Source organism: Anneissia japonica, unplaced genomic scaffold (genome assembly GCF_011630105.1).
Source record: "Anneissia japonica isolate Jap-2015-1 unplaced genomic scaffold, ASM1163010v1 scaffold285010_len649756_cov215, whole genome shotgun sequence".
NCBI lineage: Eukaryota > Metazoa > Echinodermata > Crinoidea > Comatulida > Comatulidae > Anneissia > Anneissia japonica.
The window spans coordinates 595,486-618,469 of record NW_022699253.1 but is presented as its reverse complement, the minus strand read 5'-3'; the positions used below and the strand labels follow the sequence as shown (position 1 = coordinate 618,469).

General features: G+C 36.4%; 2 protein-coding genes across 2 annotated transcripts; one reads left to right on the top strand and one right to left on the bottom strand.

Annotated features, from left to right (window-relative positions):
• Positions 1-15: 15 nt before the first annotated feature.
• On the top strand, positions 16-6,640 carry LOC117102903 (cytochrome c oxidase subunit NDUFA4-like). The gene is made up of 4 exons (XM_033243352.1): positions 16-178; positions 4,528-4,616; positions 5,359-5,419; positions 6,174-6,640. The coding sequence occupies exons 1-4, from the start codon at positions 128-130 to the stop codon at positions 6,237-6,239; spliced, it is 267 nt and encodes an 88-aa protein (XP_033099243.1). The 5' UTR covers positions 16-127; the 3' UTR covers positions 6,240-6,640.
• Positions 6,641-9,874: 3,234 nt separating this feature from the next.
• On the bottom strand, positions 9,875-22,911 carry LOC117102901 (laminin subunit alpha-4-like). Its single transcript, XM_033243351.1, has 9 exons — positions 22,823-22,911; positions 21,711-21,860; positions 20,990-21,259; positions 18,537-18,720; positions 16,794-16,946; positions 15,506-15,665; positions 14,923-15,147; positions 10,700-10,822; positions 9,875-10,433 (listed from the first exon to the last, which is right to left on the bottom strand). Exons 1-9 carry the CDS (start codon positions 22,909-22,911, stop codon positions 10,291-10,293), a joined length of 1,497 nt encoding a protein of 498 aa, XP_033099242.1. The 3' UTR covers positions 9,875-10,290.
• Between the last annotated feature and the right edge of the window lie 73 nt (positions 22,912-22,984).

Here is a 22,984-nt window from a genome sequence, read left to right as displayed (position 1 = left end):
TTCACTGAGGTCATTTAGACACCATTTTAGATACCTAGAGAGATTAGACGGGGACGGTCGGCGGTCGTCGGATTCGGTTACGGTTAGGAAGTTGTATTTGAACGGTAATTTAGGCTTTAAATTCATCATGACTTTTATGCAAGGACTATCGATGAAGACTCTAAGGCACCACTACTCGGTAATTCTTTTTCTAAAAATATTGCACAAGTGATTTAGTAATAGCAGTTAGTGCCTTGGCTGAGGCTAGGCCCTAGGCCTAGGGCCTATCTAGGCTGACCTACTACTAGGCCTAGCCTAGGGCCTAACGGATTATGACCGGTTGAGCCGCCGGTCATTTCTATGGAACGCCAAGCGCGTCTCTCAGTGAATGTAGTGCGTTAATTGCGGCGTATTTCAATTAACTTATTCGTTCTTGGTACTGTACTGTTGTTTGGGATGTACAGTATTTCAGTTTATTTACTCAATTATTTCAATTTATTTAATACTCGGTTTTTGCACTGATTTATTATTAATTAAATATTTTTGGGATGTAGGCCTATTTCAATTTATTTACCAAGTTCTTTTTATCGTTTTAATTTAAATTTTGTGAGTATTTGCTCAGTCAGCTTGCCAGATAGTAAANNNNAAAAAAAAAAAACTCCATACATTCTTATCATTTATTATATATAAGTTTAACAAATAGTACAAAAATAAAAAGTATATAAATTACAAAACCATAGTAAATACTGTATATTATTAACATAGGCCTAACACATTTAAATTTATTGTTTATAGTCATCTGTCTAATTCAGTCGGCTTGCCAGATAGTAAAAAAAAAAAAAACTCCATACATTCTTATCATTTATTATATATAATGGTATATAATAAATATATTTTAATTAAATAATTTAACAAAATAGTACAAATAACGAATAAGTTAATTGAAATACGCCGCAAACCAAACGTAAAAAATAATCAAGTTATTACATTTTTAATACGATTTTGCATGAATAATAAATTTAAATGTTAGGCCTATGTTATTATACAGTATTTACTATGGGTTTATAATTTATATACAGTATTTTTATTTTTGTACTATTTGTTAAACTTATATATAATAAATAATTTAACAAAATAGTACAAATTTATAACGAATAAGTTAATTGAAATACGCCGCAAGCCAAACGTAAATAAACACATTTTTAATACGATTTTGCAATTATACAACTTCATTTATTTGTATAAAAATGTACATAAAATTACATTTTTAATACGATTTTGCAATTATACAACTTCATATATTTTTATAAAAATGTAGTACATAAATATATTAAAATTCTAATTTTCAATTACACAATTATACATCACGAACGGCAATACGAGCAAATCAACGACTGACAAGACTGTGGGATGAATATGTAGCTGGTATCCGGGGGGGGGTTCATTCACTGATGACATCGGCAAGCCGACTACATTCACTGAGAGATGCACTCACTGAGAGACGCGCTTGGCGTTCCATAGAAATTACCGGCGGCTCAACTTGTCGGCGGCTCAACCGGTCATATCCCGGGCCTAACGCTAGGCTAGGCCCAAATCGGCCCCAATTCAACTCGGCTTCAAGTAGTCAACTCGGGCCCCAGGGTTAACTCGGCCCCTAATTTACTTACTTAGTTAGGTAATGTTTAGGCTAAATTAGGGCTACCTAGGCCTAGTAGCAGGAACCAGTCAATTCGAGCGGATGCCACTTCGAGCGAATGCCAGTCCGAGTGGAGAAAAAATTCACTTGTGCGAACAACAGCCTGTGCGAGTTATGTACGAATTACTTTAAAATTTCCTATTTTGAGCTAACAATTTGCATTCAGCAGGGGCTCAGACTTTGCCTGGGACCCAGGCACTGGCGTATCTAGGGTTGCTTGGGGGTGGGGGGTGGACGCCTTTCCAAAAATTACTCGCCTCCCATTTGCCCCTCCCCCAAAAAAAATCAAGTGCAAGTAGTTAAAAATCACCTTATTTTGCGAGTTAGCATCCCTCAACTGATCATCGAGTCACCCCCCCCCCCCCCCCACTTCACCTGCGCGCCCCAATCAGCACCCCCATTTCAAGACTTCTAGATACTGTACGTCACTGGAGCCAGGGGAAAAGCCTCAGTGGGGTCTGGGGGAGAAGCCTATAGCCTTATGTATAAAAAATTAATTGATTTATAAGATTAACAATTTACAATTAAACATAGGTCTACTGTACATTCATAAAAAATAATGTTAAGTCATTGTTATTCTGATCATCGAGCCCCCCCCCCCCCCCCACTTCACCTGCGCGCCCCAATCAGCACCCCCATTTCAAGACTTCTAGATACTGTACGCCACTGGAGCCAGGGGAAAAGCCTCATTGGGGTCTGGGGGAGAAGCCTATAGCCTTATGTATAAAAAATTAATTGATTTATAAGATTAACAATTTACAATTAAACATAGGTCTACATTCATAAAAAATAATGTTAAGTCATTGTTATTCTTTCTACATGCTAAGTTTTAAAAAAAGTGGGTTTTGAACTATATATGGTTGAATAGTGGAGAAAATTGGTATGATGTTTATTACTGTGCTGTTGATAGTCTTGCCACAGGGGCTGAAGGATCCAGAATTTTTCAAACGGGGGTAGGAGGGTGGGGCACAACAGTTTCAGAATAGACAAGTGAGTAGCACATAACATTAATATGCATTGACATTTTAAAAATTTAGTGGCAAGACTGGGGGGGGGCACGTGCCTCCCCCTGTCCCCTACACTGGATCCGCCCCTGTGTCACACTACTACACTAATGATTTGTGCACCTTCTGATACCATATACGAAAAAATAATTTAAATTTCTATGGTGAATAAAAATTACAACTACAGTTACTCCCATTTACAAATATAGGCCTAAATTGTAAATCTACAAATACTGAATACAACACTCAATTAACTGGAGACAAAAACGGTGAATTCTACGTGTGAAATTCTATAGTTTTAAAAAATAGGGCCTAAGTGCTTTCTAGCGGCCATCTTTCAGTCCGATTTGCCAAGACTGTAATTCAAACATGGAATAATTATCAAAAAGTACCAAAAACATTTCAGAACTTATAGTGCACAGAGCATTTTTTCTTTTTTTGCATTTAAAACAAACTTATACAAAAATAGGGCGACGATAAATTCGCCCTTGTTGTAGTTCGCAGTAAATGCATCAGCTCAAACTGGCATCCGCTCAAACTGACATCCACTCGAACTGACATCCGCTCGAATTGACTGGCCTCCCTAGGCCTGGTAGTAGTAGTAGGCAAAAAAGAATATTCCGCCATCCGCCGGGTGAACAATAAAAAAGTTATTCACCTGGCTGAATAAGATTAAAACGTTTATCCACACTGCAGAGTGGTGAAACGGCTATCCACTACTAGGCCTATGCAAATTTTTATTCATAGGAAAGTTTGGTAAAATCTAATGAATTATTCATCATCGTCATTATACAGTAGAACATACAGTGCTTTGTGTATGTGCTATTTTCAAGTCCGTGTCAGCCTGAATTATCAGCTGCTGTACAGTATAGTACTGTAGTACAAAAAATGTAGACCAAATTAAAAAATATTTGGTATGGAATTTAACATTACATGAAATCAAATATTGTACAGTACACAAAACCGAGCTAGGTAAATACACTTTAGATCCTTTTTGTATCTCTGTACTTGCCTTCCTCCTTTCCTACGTGTATATAATGTATATATACAATGTTTTTGTTTTGTGTTTATTTTGTTTTAAATGTATTACAGTGAATTTTTGTGGATGTAATTCCAAATTCCAAGCAGATATTGACCCTTGATGTCATTTGAAGCGCAATCAATTTTAATCTTTATGGCTAGAAATTATATTGGAATTGAAATGTTTTATTAAGACAAGCCAAACCAGTCACTCGTCGCAAATCGTGTTTCAGAGAAAATGGCCAAAACATGCTGGAATGTCAAATTTTAAAAAATCTTTTAATTTTTTTAATTCAATTTTATTGCACTAAACTAACCTTTATATACTTTCTATGCTGTTCTATGCTGTTATTTTCCGCATTTTCAATGTTAAAACAATGTTTTTCAAGGATTTAAAGACAGTTTCTGCATGAGAAATGCCTTAAATCATAAACTTTGACGGTTAATTTCTCATATATTGTTCTTTAAACAGCTGTGTGGTTTAACGCTTGTAACTTCATAAGGAAATGTCCGATTTGAATGATATTTTTACCATTTTATAGCTATTATTTTACTCTCTAACACTGCATTAATAACTCAAAATCGATTTTTGCGACGAGTGACTGGTTTGGCTTGTCTTTGCCACATATAAGGTACTACAGTATAAATTATTGACTGATTGGATCCATAACTTTTAAGTTCTTTTGACCAAACAACCTTGATCTCAAAATCCCAATTGTACCAACTGTTTTGTAACTGAATATGCTATACTGTTTATGATACAGTGTAAGCTATATCTTTAAATATTTTTATATTTACATTTTATGTTCATTTTTCGTTATATCACAGTTGGTGCCGTTATTTATATCTGTTGGTGCAGGAGCTCTGCTGGCAGCTTACTATTTAGGTAGACTAGCAATCAAAAGTCCAGATGCCAGGTATTCATTTTTTTGCTTGTATTTTAACTTCTTGTTGGTGGCCTTATTTTTGTCGGCAACAGTTCTCTACAATTTTTGAAAATTTTATAAATATAACTTATAAGAAAAAAATATTTAAAAAAGATGATTGCATATAAATCCTTGGCCATAAATATACTTAGTGTTCCCAAGCCCAACCAACCCAAAATTTTAAAAGGTTTTTTTTTTTTTACCAAGAGCAGCGCAAAATACGTTAATAAAAAAAAAATTGATACTTAACCACAGGTTTGTCGTCTATTCATAATTTTTTCAACCAAAATGTAAGGAGTGAGTAATACAGTAGGCCACATTGAATATGAGTATCATGAATCCTAGGCCTGTAATTAAAATGTTGACTGGCCCACTGACCCTGATTTTGAAATGTCAGTGTTGTGTTTTTTGTTTCCTTCACATCCAAAAGCAAGTATGCTTGCCACTTACAGGATGGAATGATGCTTTATAAACCAGGTCTCTTGTTAAGGCCTAGGGAGTGGAGTGGTTTTAGTCCTGAGAAAAACTCCTGCTGAGACAGCAATTGAACCCAGGACCCTTGGCTTAGAAGGCATCTTAACCACTAAGCTATTCAACTCCACTTGTTAGGCTGATATGACTGAGCTATACAGTCCATGGTTTGGGTAACAAGGTTTTAATATCTTAGCATGTAAACATGTTTTTATCCCCTACAGGTAGTTCTTATACTTATACTCATTTGATTTTCTTACAGCTGGGATAGGAAGAATAATCCACATCCCTGGACCAAGATCAAGCCAGATCAGAACATAAAGGTAAACATCAGAGAATAATTGGCTCTACTAATCCACACGTTTCATTTTATTAGCCCAACAATAATACAAAATAAACTAAATTGGTTAAGCTAGTGTGGTTAGTTTGTGCCTTACGGTCATTTATTCACGTATAGCTGGTTACTTGTAAGAACACACTGTCTGTGATGATAGATTTTCTGATATAATATCCAGGTAAAACACTGAACTCAAAAATTACATTACTTTTTTGTACCTTTACCATTTGTGGCAAAGACAAGCCAAACCAGTCACTTAACGCAAAAACCGATTTTTAGTTATTAATACAGGATTAAACAGTAAAATGAGAGCTATAAAATGGTAAAAGAATCATTTAAATCGTACATTTCCTTATGAAGTTGCAGGAATTTAAACATACAGCTGTTTAAAAAACAATATTTGAGAAATCAGCCTTCAAAGTTTACAATTTTGGGCATTTCTTAAGCAGGAACCATCACTAAATCGTTAAAAATTGTTGTTTTAACATTGAAAATGGGGAAAATAGCAACATAGTATGATGTATAGATATAAAAATGTTAGTTTAGTGCAATAAAATAGATTTCCAAAATGTTGACATTCCAGCATGTTTTGGCCATTATCAAAACAGGCTTTGCGACGAGTGACTGGTTTGGCTTGTCTTTGCCACATTTGTAGTTCAAGACATTTTCAAAATATTTGTTTTATTTTGTTTGTTTTGTAAAGGTTAGCCAATTAAAATGTGATTCTAAATTTCTTGCAGTTCATTGGTGCTGGAAATGTTGACTTCAAGAACAGGAAACAACATTACCCAGATTACAAGGATTAAATCACAATTAACTGCTGTAGAGAAACAAATTAATGGAGTTTATTGGAATGAATGCCTATAGTGTTCAAGATGAGATTGTATTTTTATCTTAACCATATTTGAAATTGATTATCCTGCTGCAGCATTCGCGGTTGCTTTGCATTACTGTACAATCATCTTCAACAGTCGTATTAAATAATGCACAAAACCTTTACCTCAGAAAACTAGAAATACAAGGTTATTATTGATATTATTGTTCATTATTCACACTGTTTGAAATTGTTTGCGTGAAAACTAGGGTACCATGTAATTTAATAGCCAATTTGAAGTGGATTTTTGAACAAAAGTCAGATACTTAAAATATCACACTAACTGGTTATAATGTTACATAGTGTTGAAATAAAAATAAATAAGTTAATATAGAAGGTCTTGTGAATTTTATTTTGAATTCAGGGTCGGATTATTGTGAGCAATGGGTATCTGTTTTGCCAACCTTTGGCTACCGTGGTGTAGAAGCATGTGACGCAGTGTGTAAGGTGTTGGGCTTTTCGAGACCGATGCTTGTTGCATTGCTCGTGTCCTTGTGCAATTGGATTGGTTTTATTCGGTGTAAACACCAAGGATAGTCAGTGGGGTCCTTCTGGTTTTCCGAAGAGTGGGAGATTGGGCCATAATGCACACAAGACCATCGGCTTAAATGTCTCATCCAAAAGACGGTGTGCTATCGTAACTTGTATTTCAGCCCTCCAGCTGAAACACAAGGAGAGGCAGCGATGGCAGTTGAACCAGGAACCTAGATATCTCCACGGTTCAGCGCACACACAATGGCTACCACCAGATTAGCCAACTGAGCTGAGCTGCTCCCGTAAGATTTTATCTGCATTTGACTCTCTCTAAAGAGTATAAATAGGTATCTGCTTGGAGGTGAATGATTTTAGAATGAGATTAATAGTGCTGATTACACGCATAACTTGGAATACTTCCCAGGGAGCGGAGGAGGTTGCACATACTGTATGACTGATTTTGTATCCAATGACCAGGGAAAAAGGTGCCTTGAGCATAATTGGATATGTGCACTATATAAATCTTATAAAAAAAATAATACTGGCATGTTATACCAAGAAATCTAAGAGGACATTCTAAAGTGAATAAATATAATACTGTAATAATAATAGCGCATATTGTGGACATTTCTATGCGCTTAACATTACCCCCGGTCATAATGTTGCAGCTGTAATCAGCGCATTTTGTGCTTGAACTCCTGGGTGGAGAGACAACCGTAGGTAAAGTGCATTGTCTAAAGACACAAGCGGAACTGCAGAGTGAGGGATCGAATCCCCGATCTCATGGGGTGTATTCGAAACGCTGTCGGAGAACACGTTCTGGGAAGTCTCGAATACCACGGAACACGTTCACGAACGCGTTCTTGTTCTCAAAACTCACACTACCTCGATAGTGGGTGTGATGAAGAATAAACATGGCGGAGGAGGCAGGTTCTCCTACCAAGTAAGAAAATGTCCAAGGATACTACTAAGGGGGCGATAGCAGCTGATGGGGAAACTGATACTGATAGGGAAGATATGCATTTGTGAAAATGTAATTAATGTGTATAGAACTTCTCATTTTGCGCGACAAACCTGCGATCGGACAGCAAGTCGAGCAGTGAAATGAAATTAAAAAGTTTCTGAAACATTTTCGTGGCAAAGCAAAGGCTAAATAACACCGTTTTATTTTTCCTTTTGTATATCAGTAAAAACTTACACATCGTTGCAGCCAGCTCTGTGTCAGTAAACGCCATATTGATACAAAACGTTGTCATAGAAACTGCTCTTGGCCGTTCAAAACTCAAGAATTTGTTCTCGGGTTTACGTCACGTTCGTGAACACACAGGAATAGCATTTCGAATACACCCATGGTGAAGCAGAACTACTAATACAGTTCATGTGCAGGGAAACAATCACCTACTCTTGAGTGGGAGTGGGAGATTGGGCCATAATGCACACAGGACCATCGGCTTAAATGTCTCATCCAAAAGACGGTGTGCTATCGTAACTTGTATTTCAGCTCTCCAGCTGAAACACAAGGAGAGGCAGCAATGGCAGTTGAACCAGGAACCTAGATATCTCCACGGTTCAGCGCACACACAATGGCTACCACCAGATTAGCCAACTGAGCCGAGCTGCTCCCGTAAGATTTTATCTGCATTTGCCTCTCTCTAAAGAGTATAAATAGGTATCTGCTTGGAGGTGAATGATTTTGGAATGAGATTAATTAGTGCTGATTACACGCATGCAGAGTGAGGGATCGAATCTCCGATCTCATGGTGAAGCAGAACTACTAATACAGTTCATGTGCAGGATTGTGAATGGTTGAAAATATGAAAACCTAGAAATTGCTGAGAAAAAAAGAAACCTGCTGACAGACATTGTAGCCCACATTGTGACTTTACACAGCACATAAGAATACTTGAAAGTAGGGAGATGAAAAATAAAAATACCAACCAATGTCAAGTGTTGAGCCACAATATTTTCTATACAGATTTCATTCACGTTCGAAAAACAACACAAGCCGACTTCTTGGAGCCAATTAATAATGAGAGGTGGTGGTCCTGAATCTTTAATAAAGTACTGTGTATGTTCAGGGAAATCATTTGCAGTATCTGTATTTACATTTCAAATTTACTATTACTTTAATATTGGAGTATGTATTATACTACTGTATCTTATCTGAGATTAATCAGTGGACCTTTTGGTTGGCTATTTTAAAATCTTAACATAATATGTTGTAATTTCCAAGTTGTCTTGTGATTGTCATGTAATTTTGATCCTTTTTTAATCAAAATGTTGCAACAAATTTCATATTTGAAAATGGGACAACTAAGTGTTATTGAATCTATTTTCACATTATAAAAAAGCTTGAAACTGAAAGTTGCACTGAATAATTGCAGATAAAAAAGTATAATACATACTCCAAGAATTTAAATGTACGCCATCATGTTGGGATTCCATATTTCGACATTAAGTATGTCATCATCAGGAATGACATACAAAAGCTTTGTAAAGGAACAGATTAATCAAGGGAAGCTCAACTAATGCCAATTTATACGCCCGCTATACCTGCTGTCAGAACTTGTTGCCTAGACAGAAGCTTCAGTCACACCGCAGTTCCCCTAGGAAATAGTTTTCCATCACAGATGATCGTATTGAAGCCTTCCAGTGCTATGCCTTTATACTCCCTATCAACATTTTTACTGGAAGAACCTATTTGTAGCAATGAAGCACTGAGTGGCCTCTCAGAGCTTCTTTTTACCATAGCATTTCAGAAAGCAACCCTGGCAGTGGCATATCTAAGGGAACAGGCACACGTCCCCAAAAAGCGCTCACCACGCTCCACCTCCCCTAATCCAATTTAAAATGTTCAAAACAAAAAAAAAAACTCCTCATATCACCTTAATGCGGGCAAGCGCCCATTCACTTTACATGTATCATCATTGAGCCTCCAACTTCACTTTTGTGCTCCACCCACCCCATTTCAAGACTTCTGAATACACCACTCAACCCTATTATTAAGCACATTTATCAATGGAAAACATTCCTGTGTCAACAACCATACAAATAAATTAAAAGTACAAGAAAATTGTATATAAACTCAAAACATTCATTTTCACAGAAATTTTATTTACCATCTTTAAACGATGTTGTTGTCATCTTGAACCATAATCATTTTATAGATATCACCAAACAGTTGGGAAGAAGTTCTTCCTTTAGAACTTTGTATTCCAATAAACATTAAGCCCACTCTTAGAATAGTGGGTTAATAATAGGTGGGTTACTATTACACTAATTCTACTCTTGCAGTAATATTTTAATCAATTTAGACACTTTGAGTTGAACATCTACAGTACTTAAGTTTTTTAATTACTTCAGGCACTTCTAAAAAAGGTACTGTACTAACACTAAAAATGAAATACAGTAAAATTATTGTTAAGAGATTCTTAATAATTAAAAATACATATGTTATCTTTTTTTTCTTTCAAGAAGATCTAAGAATTTAATTTGGTTTTCACTTTTCTTTAGCCCACAGGACATGAGTCGATAGAAACATTTCCAAATTTCTTTTTTCCAGATAGAATGATGGTTTCTCCATTTATTTTGATGTTTTTCAAACATCCAACGAACTGCTCTTCACTTGATGTGTGATCAACAGGTTCAACATCTACAAAATAAAAAAAATTAAAAATATAAGAAGTATAATGTGAGGCTGCAATAAACAGACTATCAACATTCCTAATGCTTTTACCTGCTTCCCAGCTGTAAGTAAATCCAAACTCCAGCCCAAAACTGTTAATACCTCCTAATACTGCAATCCCTAAATTGACTTGATCAAATACACTAAAGCACTCCCCAATGACTAATAAGCCCATTACTGTTAACCCCCCACCCCCAAAAAGCAATTTAGTTCAGTATAAAATGACACAGTACCTGGTATGCCACCAACGTAGAGAGCATCGGTTGTGCGGGCACTCTTTTCCTGCGCACCTCGAAGCTTCTCTTCCGTCAGAATTCCATCTACAGTCAACGTGATTGTACTTTTTCTTTTCTCAACTGCAAAAGTTAACAAACATTTTATAACAAAATACAATACTGTACATCCAAAACAAGATTTTACTAGAAATTTTATAAGGTGATGACATTTATTTTTCCAAAATAGTTACTTGATTCAGCATCCTGAAAATTATGGCCCTGTCACACCTTGAGGATTTAGCCAGCGTATTCAGACATATGAAAAAATTGGTGAATACACTGGCGTACGTCGAATAAGTTATTGGTAAGTTTCGTATAAGTTTAGAGCACGCTGGCGTACGCCCTAGTATGGCTAGTACGTCGAAAAGTTTTATGTATGCTCAAATCTTTTCGACGTACGTATGCATCCTTCACCAACTTCTTGCATATGCCCCAGCAATGTTCGACGAGCTGCTAGCCTGAGTGGGTCCAAGGATAACCAAGCAGTACACCTTCTACAGGTATCCGCTTGAGCCTGGATCGAAGCTGACCTTTGCGTCACCTTGCATCTGGAAACAAGTATACCTCAATGAAGTTCACTACCCGTCCGTAGTGGTCAGAGAAGTGTCAAGCCATTATTGACAAATACGTAGATGAGGTGCTGGTTTGCCTGATGGTTGGCGCGCCATAGCTGACAAGCTCTTCCAAAGATGGAACTTTCCCCATACATGATGGGAAGCATGTGGCTTGTCGCTGTCCTTCAAAGAGTGGGTCCCAATACTTCAACTACAAAGGATTCTACTCCATTGTTTTGATGACATTGTGAATGTAGACTACAAATTCATTTGGACAGTTGTCGGTGGTACTGGATCAGCTTCAGATGCGCAGATATACAATGACTGTTAGCTGAAGAAATGCACTGAAGATGGCACCCTAGGTTGCCCTGACACTGAGCCTCTTCCCAATGACAACCAAGATGTGCGCTACTTCTTTATTGGTGACGATGCCTTTGCCCTACGACCAAACATGATGAAGCCATACAGCCGGGGTCTGACGAATGGACATCTTCAACTATAGGCTTTCCCGAGCAAGGAGAGTGGTAGAAAAAGCTTTTAGTATCTTGGGCAACAGATTTCAGGTTCTGCTAGTACCATGCAGCATCACCCCTTCACTGTCAAGCTCATTGTCAAAGCATACTTGACCCTGCATAACCTCATGTGGATCAGGTAAGTTCATGTTTACATAGCGTATCTTATACAATGCATTTTAACTTTTAGCCTATATTTTTAATTATTTTGATTTTACCTTTAATTTTTAATGCATCATTTACTTTTCATTGTACAGCACCTTGAATGTCTTTATTATGGGTACACTTCATAAGTAAATAAAATCAAATTCCAGGTACCCAGGACTACGGAACCAGCAGCTTGACTTGTAATTATTTATCCCAGTGGTTGTGTAAGAGGTAGTTCTTGGAATAGCTTAGGATATAATGTCCATGTCTCACATTTGTTGAGCAGACCTCACATCTATTGAGCAGACAGCGCTCTCACCATGAAGGTTTTCGGACGAGTTTGTATGTCGGGCGTATAAGACCACCCCACATTTTACCGTCGGAATTCATACTTCTTGCTGCTTGGTTTTGATACTGCATCTAGTTGGCTAAAAATGGAGTCAAACTTAGGGTGGACACCCAAATTAAAACAGGCTTTTAAATATTAATCAGAATCTAGATTCCCAGTACTTAAAATTTTTTTATTCAAACTAACATTTAGTAAGTTCTATGCAGTAGTAAATCCGCATGTTATGGACGATAAGCACATAAAACGATAATGGTTTCAAAAAATATATTTGTATGTTGCGCATATAAGACGACTCCTGCTTTTATTTATTTTTCATTATTATATTTTGCTATTTTAAGAAACGCCTATACCCGAGTGTATACGGTATAATTTTACTTGTAAATTATTGGTACTGTAATACATTTGTATTGACTGTAGAAGATTGGGGAGAGTTGTGAGTCACTTCTTGATATTTGGCCATTGTAGGTTGCAACTTTGTACTAATTAAAAATTGAGCTCCTATGTTATAATGCAGTGAGGGTTTTGATATTAAGTTTATTACGTTTCAAAGTAATAATCGGTTTTAAACAAAGTGGCTTAAGTCCCTTTCAGAGTGAGGAGAGTTATCCACTCACGGAAGAGTTGGCCATTTTGTAAATAGGATAAGGAAATAGGTTTTGTTTTTGGACGAGTCTTCATGGCCTAGTGTCAAGTGCTCGTATACATGATTTTTGTAAATGGAAATATAATGACATTTACGAACATACAGTGGCCTTTGAAATTCAGATATTGTAGTTAATGGATCGTTTTCCAGGTTACACAATCATCTTTGATATGTACATATATATATTTGTTGATTTAAAGATGGATATCTGGGGTTGGGTCATTTGTAATATAATACTAGCAATCAAAGAACGCTCATCAGCCAACTCACACGTTTGATCAGTCATTCTCATGTAAAAGTTGTTTTTATTAGCAATAACAAGATGCATTTGATAATTACTCAACATGAGGAAGTATAATGGCTACTACTTCGATGTCACACAGACTCTGAATTGCTAGTGTCAAGGTCGCCTGAACTATGGTTCAGTACCTGGCCAGCCGAACCTAGAATAGCAGATACAGAGGCGGAGCTTGGCTGCTGCGCAATCTGAGGCGGCTTCATCTGCTGGTACTTATGCTGCTGCTGTTGGTAGTGTGGCTGCAGTGGCTGCTGCATGTACTGGTCCACATAGTCAGCTGTCTGTGATCCCCAGACTGACGCAGCCAGTGCTTTGTGTCTCTCCACATGTGTGGAGGTGGTCATGCTTACCAGGTTGTCACGCACATAGTTAGCGAAGGCTGCAGTGCCTGTGATGGTCTGAGGTTGAGACCTTTGAAAGCTCCCCAGACTCGTGCACCCTCTTTTGGAGTGACTGTAGCAACTGGTCATCATCCTTGCCATGCTTGCTCTTGCGCTGTAAGGATGAGGGGACAGTGGATGGCGTGCTGTCGTCACCACAGCCTCAAGGTCCCCGTTGTGTGCTGCAATAGTTGACTTCACCTGAAATTATGACAACTGAATAATAAAATACCAAGTCAAAAATACTGTACAAAGCAAATTCAATGATTTTTAATCCCAATAAAATTAATAGTAATAAATATTAATATCATTAATACTACTGGTTTATAGTTATACTCACATTGTTGACTGGCTCAGCATGATGGCAGACCAGTCCTAAGAAAGCAGCCTTCACCCACTGCTCACTCTCTGTCAGTTCCGGGGCGCCGTCACCACTCTTCTTTTTGTCGTGACGGGTGTAGGTGTCTCTCAGGGACTTAAACCACCCTTGCAGGTGTTCAACAGTTTTGTCTATTACCTTACTGTGGTACTCCCAGAGCTTAGCCTTCTTGTCCACCCTCCGGTAGTCAGTTTTTTTTTTATGTCCTCACGAATCGCACATAAGCTGTTCCTCTTCAACATTAAGACAAAACTGTGTCTTCTTAGCCCTCTTCTTCTTGGCAAGGGTTGGCTGAGAGAAGATGGAGGCTATGGACGCTAACGATGCCTGAAAGGCGTAGGAAGCAGCATCATCTCCACCCCAATGTGAAAGTGAGGGTATTGGTGATGGTGAATTCTCCTTGTGTGCACGTCTACGGCACTTTTTGGCAGCGTTTTTTGAAGCTTTGCTCAGCATGATGATGATCTTGCGGTATGAGTTGAATCGTTGAGCGAGGCAGTCTCTTTACATGCTACATCACGAGGTTGTCACGTGATCTTTGAAGATACGCTTCCGCACGCTATGCTTCAGTTGGACTATCATTGGGCGTAAGTTGTGTACGCCGGCAACACACTAAGCATTCGTTGGTAGAAGTTATAAGTTAACGAAACGTTTTATATAAGTTACTAATATGTTATGAATACGTCCAACTCGTTATGGACACGCTATGTATATGCCCAAAATTGAAAAAAAAACATCAATAGTTCAGGATATGCCAGCATTTTAGAGAAATTTTGATACGTTGGCATATGCTGGCTAAATTGTCATGGTGTGACAGGGCCTTAACAGCAATAATAATCCTCCAAGAGTGGAAGACATTGCACATTGACGACACAAGTCAAGGCATAAACAAGTAACAATTATTGGTTTTATACTATACCTGTGACATTGTGCCACTGCCCATCGCAGATTGACATCCCAAGGTGCTTGCTTGATGCCTCAAACGGTTGCTCTCCATTGCTGGCTCGGGCAATAACGGTACCTTCGACTATCTCCACAACGAAGAAATATTTACCTGTGCGTACAGACATTAGAACCCCATCTGTGACACGCGGCTTCATTTCAAATTCAACATCAAACATTTTCCCCACTTTTTCTTCTTCAACTGTGAATAGAGAAATACCTACTAGTAAATTTCCTCTCATAAGGACATATGATAGTTATATTAGTCAAATAACTAAAATTATGCAACATAGCCTTGACTCCACCACCCCTCACCACCACACTCTATGTGACCATATTTTAAGTAAGCATGAACTAGCAATTATAATAATGATAATGATGCTAGGATTTATTTAGCATTAAAGTATCAGAAAGTCATATGATTTTACTCCAATCCATTAATTCAGAATATCTAGATAATGTAATGCAATAATACATATGCTGATAATAATGAAAATATGATGATATTGGCTGAATTTTTGTTCTGGAAAGTGTGATAAGCGTAAAGAAGCAGTTCTTACTCAGAACCAGATACCCATTTTGTACAAATAAGCCTTGTTCTGCTCCACATGGAGTAACATCAAATTTAACAGGATTCTGATCAACAACCGCAATAGCATTGTCCTTAACAACAGCTGAGAAATCCTTGAGACAACCAACAAATCCAATCTGAGATGAAAACTGAAGAAACAAATAAAAATTAAATGGTTATAAAATAGCACATTCTTCCTTAAAACTCTGACTAACCACTACATTAATGATTTCCCGATATACTCCATCTCGCCATCTCCGATCATCCTCTCAAATCCTTCTTTCTGTCTCCAAATGCCGTACCAAAACCTACGGTCAATGTTCTTTTACTTTTGCTTCTGCCTATTTCTGGAACCAACTTCCAAATTACATAATTTCTTCCAACTCTATTTGCAACTTTAAGTTTAAGACCTATTTGTTTTCCGGTGGCTTTTCACATGCGTTGCGCCTTTGATCTTGTTTGGAATTGGCACCATATAAATTCAAGATATTATTATTAAAGCTACAATGTCATGTTTTATGTTACGAGAGAATTGTATTGTTTGTATTTTATTACATTCGCATCCAGCAGCAAGTTAAAAACTCAAGTCTCATTATCCTGATTTCCCACAAGATTTAACCTAAATCCCTGGGTTTGATAGACAAGCATTTTCACCACCAAGCTACAATTCCAATTCATATGTTGAAGAATAAAATAGTGTAAAATTATTGGAGACACTAATAAAAAAAATGGCCATTAAAAGTTATTTTTCCTTCACAAATTGACTTCAGGGCATGTGGGACATTCTGGAACTAACAGCTCCTTTAAGTTCTTGTTTTCAAACAGTGGTTTTAAATCTTTATATAAATTCCTTAATATAAAGATTAATTGTTATTTTTTTACCATTATGCTTGTGATGATAATAAAGTAGATCTTAAAACAGAACCAACAAAAATTGTTAAAATACACATCAAATGTGATGTTGGTGGGCACTTGGTGATTTAACAGGTTTGTGGCATGAAATCATCCATCCTAGTATTCTGTATGACAGGAATAATTGTTGTAATATCTTTATTTCCACTTAGCTGTACACTGACATTACACTTATAGTTTAGTAAAATCTGCATTGGAAATATTATATCAATTCATTTTGCTACCATGATATATTTTGCTTTATTTTAATCAATGAACTGTATATTTATCTACTCTATAACGTTGATATACCAACCCATGCTTTAGTACCAAACAAGAAAGAAATTAGTTTTAAAAATATAATAATAAAATTAGGTATAGCATACTGGCACATGTTTTTCTGGGACTTCCTGTGGAACTCCACCAATGTACTGTGGTGCTTTAATCCTGTTAATATCTTTAGATTTGCCAAATATTCCCATGCTCAAAGCATCATCAACAGTCAGGCTTCCATTGTTTTGATATCTGTAAGCTTCAATCTACAATAATAGCAAGACAATGAAACATTCTCAAATAAAAAAATGTCATGTTATTACATGAATACTAAATGAACACACTAATGCAACTAAACCTTTAAATCTAAAAATAGAAAAAATTTGCAAACACAACATTGAAAATACTATCAATTTATTTAAATTGTTGATTTCCAAAATAAAATATTGCAATGAAGAATCTCTGTCAAGCCTAGTTACTGTAGCAATATGATGTTCTTGTATAATAATTAATTTGCAACTAATTCATCAATCATTCAATCAATCAATAATTTATAATAATTATGATCCTAACCCGAGGATGCATAGCTAGAATGTTATATACTATGAATTTTGTTTTTTGTTGTATGGAAACCTTTTCTGAAATAAAATATTGAATGAATGAATTAAATCTTTCTAAACAATTCTTTTTTTATTATACTGGCTTTGGTCAGAGTAATCTCCTCAAAGGTATAAACAACATTTAACCAATGTTTTTTAAAAAAATAACCTGTTAATACATGTACCAAAACTAACTTAAATGAATTATTAATCATCATCATCTAAATTATCAATACAGTAGAACTCCTATTAAGGGCACACCGTCGGGACCAAAAATTGTTTCCTTAATAGGGGTGGACACTAACCAAAAGCGTTTAATTGTCCCCTTAATAGGGGCTATTTGACCATTTGCAGTGGTCCCAAGTTGGAAGAAGTCATTTCCGGGAGATCTGCGGTGGCAGGTCATGGGGAGGGGGGAGGCCGCCTTTGAAGGGTGTGGAGGAGGCATGGAGTGACTTTCACAGATGGAGGGATGAGGGTCTAGACCACATCAGCCCCACCATTCCGGGAGCTTAGGTAAGAAAAATTCTAGTACCTCTAGATGCCCTGAAAAGGCCCTCTCCAGACTTGAATTTCAATATAATTTTCTTTTCTACCCCATTTTTTCATAATTTTGAAATATTCCACCGCCATTGAATCCACCACTGATCTGATTACTTAGCTTTCTTAACATTTAATTTTATTTTCCTGCACATAGTGATACCCATTGGCACTGACTCCCTTGAGATTCAAAATTATGAATTTGCAGAGATGGGTTGATTTCTGGAAGATTCTTGCTCGCTTGCGGGAGTGCAGGAGGCTCCCACGAGTTCCGGGAGACTTGGGACCCCCTGCCATTTGGCACACTCAGGAAGTGTCCCCTTCCCTTAATAAGGGTGTACCCTTAGGGTTAGCTGTAGTGTTAAAAGATATATTTTCCCTTGTTTCACAGAAAGGGTCCCCTTAATAAGGGTGTACCCTGAATAGTTGTCCCAAAGGAGGGGTTCTACTGTATCTATTTTTCAATAAAATACAAAAACAAAACACCACAGTTATTACAATACACAGTTCAGCACAACATAAGCATAAAATATCAGAAACAAGCACAGGCACGATAACCAACCAACAATATCTAGGTGGTGTTCTGTTGCACTGTTCAAATTAATCTTTGATAACAAATTCCTGGAAATTGGAGCATTAGGTGTATTTATTATTACTAGTGTGTACAAATCCCTATAATGGGATAAGAACCAAGTTTAGTGATTCCTTTTAACAAACCTTGTGCCAGGTTCCATCATTGACAAAAGTGCTGCCTCTAACAACAACTGCTCCTGACCCACAATCAAAGGTGAAGACAACCTTTCCGCTTGCAAGATAAACAGTCAGGAAGTCTTTTGCACCTGCAGCGTAATACAGAATGCCGTCCTCACTTTCTGTCTTTATACTCATTTTTATCGAACCCCTAAATATGAAAAATAAAAATAATATAAAAATAAATTAACAAGAATACAAACACCTGATTAATGGAGATGGTCTAAGCTTCAAATTTTTTTAAATTTTTTATTATTCTTTCTTTATACTGAATATACACTTTCAATACATAGTACTGGTTTCCAAAGTGGTTCAGTTCTTAACTACACAAATTTTAAAAGCAGACATATACACATTGAAACCAAAAGAGATTAATAACTTAACTACAAATTAAAAAAGATTTAAAAGGAATATGGAAAAAAGACGTGGATACAATACTGAATTTCTTCTCAATAAGGCATTTCATACCTGGGCTCAGTGTTTGGAATCAAATGATTATAAAATTGTAGGTATAATTTTTTTTGAATATTAATCTGTTGTCTGTCTTTCAATAACATATTTCTTCATAATTTATAATAGACCATTAATCGTCTAACTAATATTCTATAGCAATAACTATATTAGTAGTTAACATCTAACGATATAGAATATGAACTGTCACTGAAAATTTGGTTTCTTTGGAGAAGTATTATAGTCAAGGTCGAGCGAGAACGGCGCCATCTTTGTTGTAGTATCGGTGAAGCTACGTGACCACAACTCAAGGGGATTTCGCCCAAATCAGGAACTGTTGCATATGTAGCTAGTAAAACATGTTAATTTCTCCTTTTGGAAGCTAAACGTAATGTCCCTTTTCTTGAACACACTGGAGAAAATAATTGAAAATAATTTGTTTAGGCTAATTGCCTATTCCCTATTCAAAGCACAGTATCAAACTCAGAGCTCAATCATATTTATATGAGGCTTTTTGCATTATGTGTTTTACACATCTATTATTATTCTTTCCTGGCAATGATTTATCTTGGATGCTGAATAAATATTATTATGCTTCCTCCAGAAAACAATAATAATGATAATGATAATAATGATATGAATAATTATTATCATCATTTTTTCGAGCGAGCCAAATGGCTGAGCAGTAAAGGCAGGGGCACCGTGATAATAGCCAACAATATCGGCACAGGTTCGCGGCTGGCTCGCTCCTATAGTTCTGGTGGTAATACAAGTCTTCTCAGATAAGGACTATAAACCGTAGGCCCAGTGTACACAAATGCTCATGTGCACTTTAAAGAACCCAGTACATCTTTCGAGATGAGTAGGGGGTTACCCTGGTGTACTAGTTCACTCGGCCCCTGTCGTGGACAGGTTTACTAGCTGCAAAAGACATCAAGTGACCCCCAGGTGAGAAGAACGTTATTGAAAAGTGCAACATCTAGTCCCGAGCGCATAGAGACCTTCTTTATTTACGCTATATAAATCCATCTATTATTATTATTAGTATTATTATTATTTTTTTATTAAGTATTATATTTGTATCTGTTGGCTTATTGTATTTCAAGGTGTATTTTGATTTTATCTTGACTTTTAAAGACTTTTTATTTATTTATTCTGTCTTTCTACTGCATGCACTGTCAGTACTTGTGTACTGTTTTTCAAAGTGGTACATTACATAAAATACAAAAGTTAAAAGAAAAGTAATTAAAAAAAACATACATATGTATAAATAGATTTTCATTTTTAACCTCTCTGTTGTGAAATAAGCTCATTTCAGTTCTTTGTATTGTCATGTATTTTTGAGAACAACCAAATGAATGAATGTTGCAAAATCTGTAACTTGCTCATGTATCGGTGTGATTTGATACCTTTCATGCCTATATGTATGGAAAATCTACAAATAACAGCACTGATGTTGATAAACCCCTGCACAAAAGTAGAATTGTCCATCCCAAGGCACCACATGACTGCACAATGTTCATATGCTAACATGTGGTAACCAGAACTACGCAAATATTCACATTCGATTTACCCAGGTAAGTACTGACAAAAAGGATATACAAATCATGAATCATGTAACATGCTGAGCATCTCCATGGATAGATACTGGCGTACATTTTTTTTATCCCAGCCATTGCTATCTTCGTCACCGGTTAAGTTCTTCATTATTCTTATTATCATCTTTTTGGATTTAACATAAATCAATATTGCAACTTTAAACAATTCTGTATGATATATGATTGTTATTATATATGATCATTTAAACTTTGAATTTGTTATCATTTATAAAAAGTTATTGGGCCTTAAAGCATGCTTGCCAGCCTACAACCCTGATACATTGGCACCCCATTATGGAATGGTTGAGTCCACTGTAATAAATTTGAGGAAGATTGCTGTTGTATAACACAGATATATTAAGAAATACATACCTTTTACGGAATTCACCATCAAATACTGACACGTTCCTAAGCTCAATTCGACTGTTGGCTTCATTTCCAAACTGGAATCCCTCTTCTGTCACACCGTCATTATCCGGGGGAAGTAGAGCACAGGATTCCGGAGAGACAGTGGTAGCACTATCCTGTTCATCTACAATGCTTGGGGGTGGTATAACCACCGGCACTCCCACAATACTATCTAGCCTACAAACTCCAAATTCGGCCTCTAAATAATCATTCATGTCTCTGAATGACTGGACTCTGAAGGGACAAAAACACAGTTGTTTTATATTGTGTTGCTGATGATGTGTCTATCGGCCAGAGGATATTCACCTTAGAGGTGGCTGCAGTTATGGGTACAAAAATTACAAGCAGCTTCTGAGGGGTGCAACCCATGAGAGGTTATACCATCTGCACTCTTAAACTTGAAAAAAAATTTGAATTGCTTACTTTGTATAATTATTTTCTTTCTGTTGAAATTTAAAACAAGAAAATGCACAACAAAAACTGATGCACATAAAGTTCCTATATTTATTCAAAGACCCTTTATTTTTTGTATTGTAGTACTGTAAATAGCAGCTTAGCTAAAACTAAATGTTTTAATCTCTGTCACACTAGAAATAGATAAGATCATGATTGCTATAGTTTCATAGAAGTTATATAAATAACAAGTTATATGAAATATAATTCAAATAAATTGATTTAAACTTACTTTTCATTGATTATTAGATCTGCAATACAGCCAATGAAAGGTTCACTATTAGCATATTCACCAATGAAAATGTCTGAACCAAACTGAACACCCCAATCATCAGATTCATTTACCACGCCATAAGTAACATCATCTAAGAGCAGGGCAAGTCTGAATTGCAATGAAAATACATAATCAATTTATAGTACATATCAAAATTATTACTAAGGTTTCAAAATATGACACTAGTACTGAAGCTCTATGTAAACTAAACTGAAACAGACTTGACACAAAATTGTTCTATAATGAAGCTGTGGCAATGTACATGTTATGAATAATTTAAGCCCACAATATGTTATAAACAGATTTCATACCAAAGAAAAAATACATAATACTCGATCAAAACAGGGGTGGCGCCAGGATTTGCCTGACAGGTGAGGCCGAGGTCCCCAACAGGTGGAGGGGGGTGGCCGGTGTCCCCGACGAGGTTTCAAATTTCCCCGATGAAAGCAAAGTTGGTGTGGTCAAGCTTCGATTAAAAGACTACGAAAGTGGTCCTGGGGGCGAAGCCCCCTTTAAAATTTAGACAATTTAGGGGTTTCAAAGGCTTATTTAATCGATTTTAGAGTCTACTAATATGTAAAAAAAAAATAAATTTTTTTCTCCATAACCAATTGTGCTTTTTCTCCCCGACAGTGGAGGGGGGTGGTACTGTAGATAATTTTAGTTTACTGTTACCAGTACTTTCTTTCATTTTTCTTTTGCTTTTAAATCTTTTGTTTTACTGAAGTAGTTTAAAGCCCCATTCCCGGCAAAATTTCAGTTTTTAAGAAAAATCTAATTTTTGTATAATGTTATAAAGATTTATAAACATAATACGGAATTGCTAGTTTAACTGAATTTAGACATTCCTAAGAATGTTAAAAATGTAAAATAAGACTGAACTTTGATTTTTTTGTGTTCCACACAAAAAATAAATGCAGATGAATTTTTCATGTTTGATTTTGCGATAGGTCACGAGAAAAAATATATTTACTTTTACAGTGTTTAGTCTGCACTAATTTCAAAAAATTTCAGTTTTTCGAACAGAGGGCACGGCCATGGGATCGCCTTTATCCCCAGTCATTGCCAACATCTTCCTCGAAGAGTTTGAACGACTAGCGCTTCTTTCAGCCACCAAACAGCCAAAACTCTGGCTCTGATACGTCGATGATACTTTCATCATTTGGCAACACAGTAAGGTGTACCTAGATGATTTTCTAGATCACCTGAATTCTCAGCACAAATCAATCATG

Excerpts from the sequence above, each read along its gene's own strand:
- LOC117102901 (XM_033243351.1), bottom strand. The coding sequence starts at position 22,911 with ATGAAAGTATCATCGACGTATCAGAGCCAGAGTTTTGGCTGTTTGGTG. Across the intron at positions 16,947-18,536 it reads ATGATGGAACCTGGCACAAG|ATTGAAGCTTACAGATATCA; the intron begins GTTTGTTAAAAG and ends CTATTATTGTAG. Across the intron at positions 10,434-10,699 it reads CTACGTTGGTGGCATACCAG|ATGTTGAACCTGTTGATCAC; the intron begins GTACTGTGTCAT and ends TTTATTTTGTAG.
- LOC117102903 (XM_033243352.1), top strand. The coding sequence starts at position 128 with ATGACTTTTATGCAAGGACTATCGATGAAGACTCTAAGGCACCACTAC. Across the intron at positions 179-4,527 it reads CTCTAAGGCACCACTACTCG|TTGGTGCCGTTATTTATATC; the intron begins GTAATTCTTTTT and ends GTTATATCACAG. Across the intron at positions 5,420-6,173 it reads AGCCAGATCAGAACATAAAG|TTCATTGGTGCTGGAAATGT; the intron begins GTAAACATCAGA and ends AATTTCTTGCAG.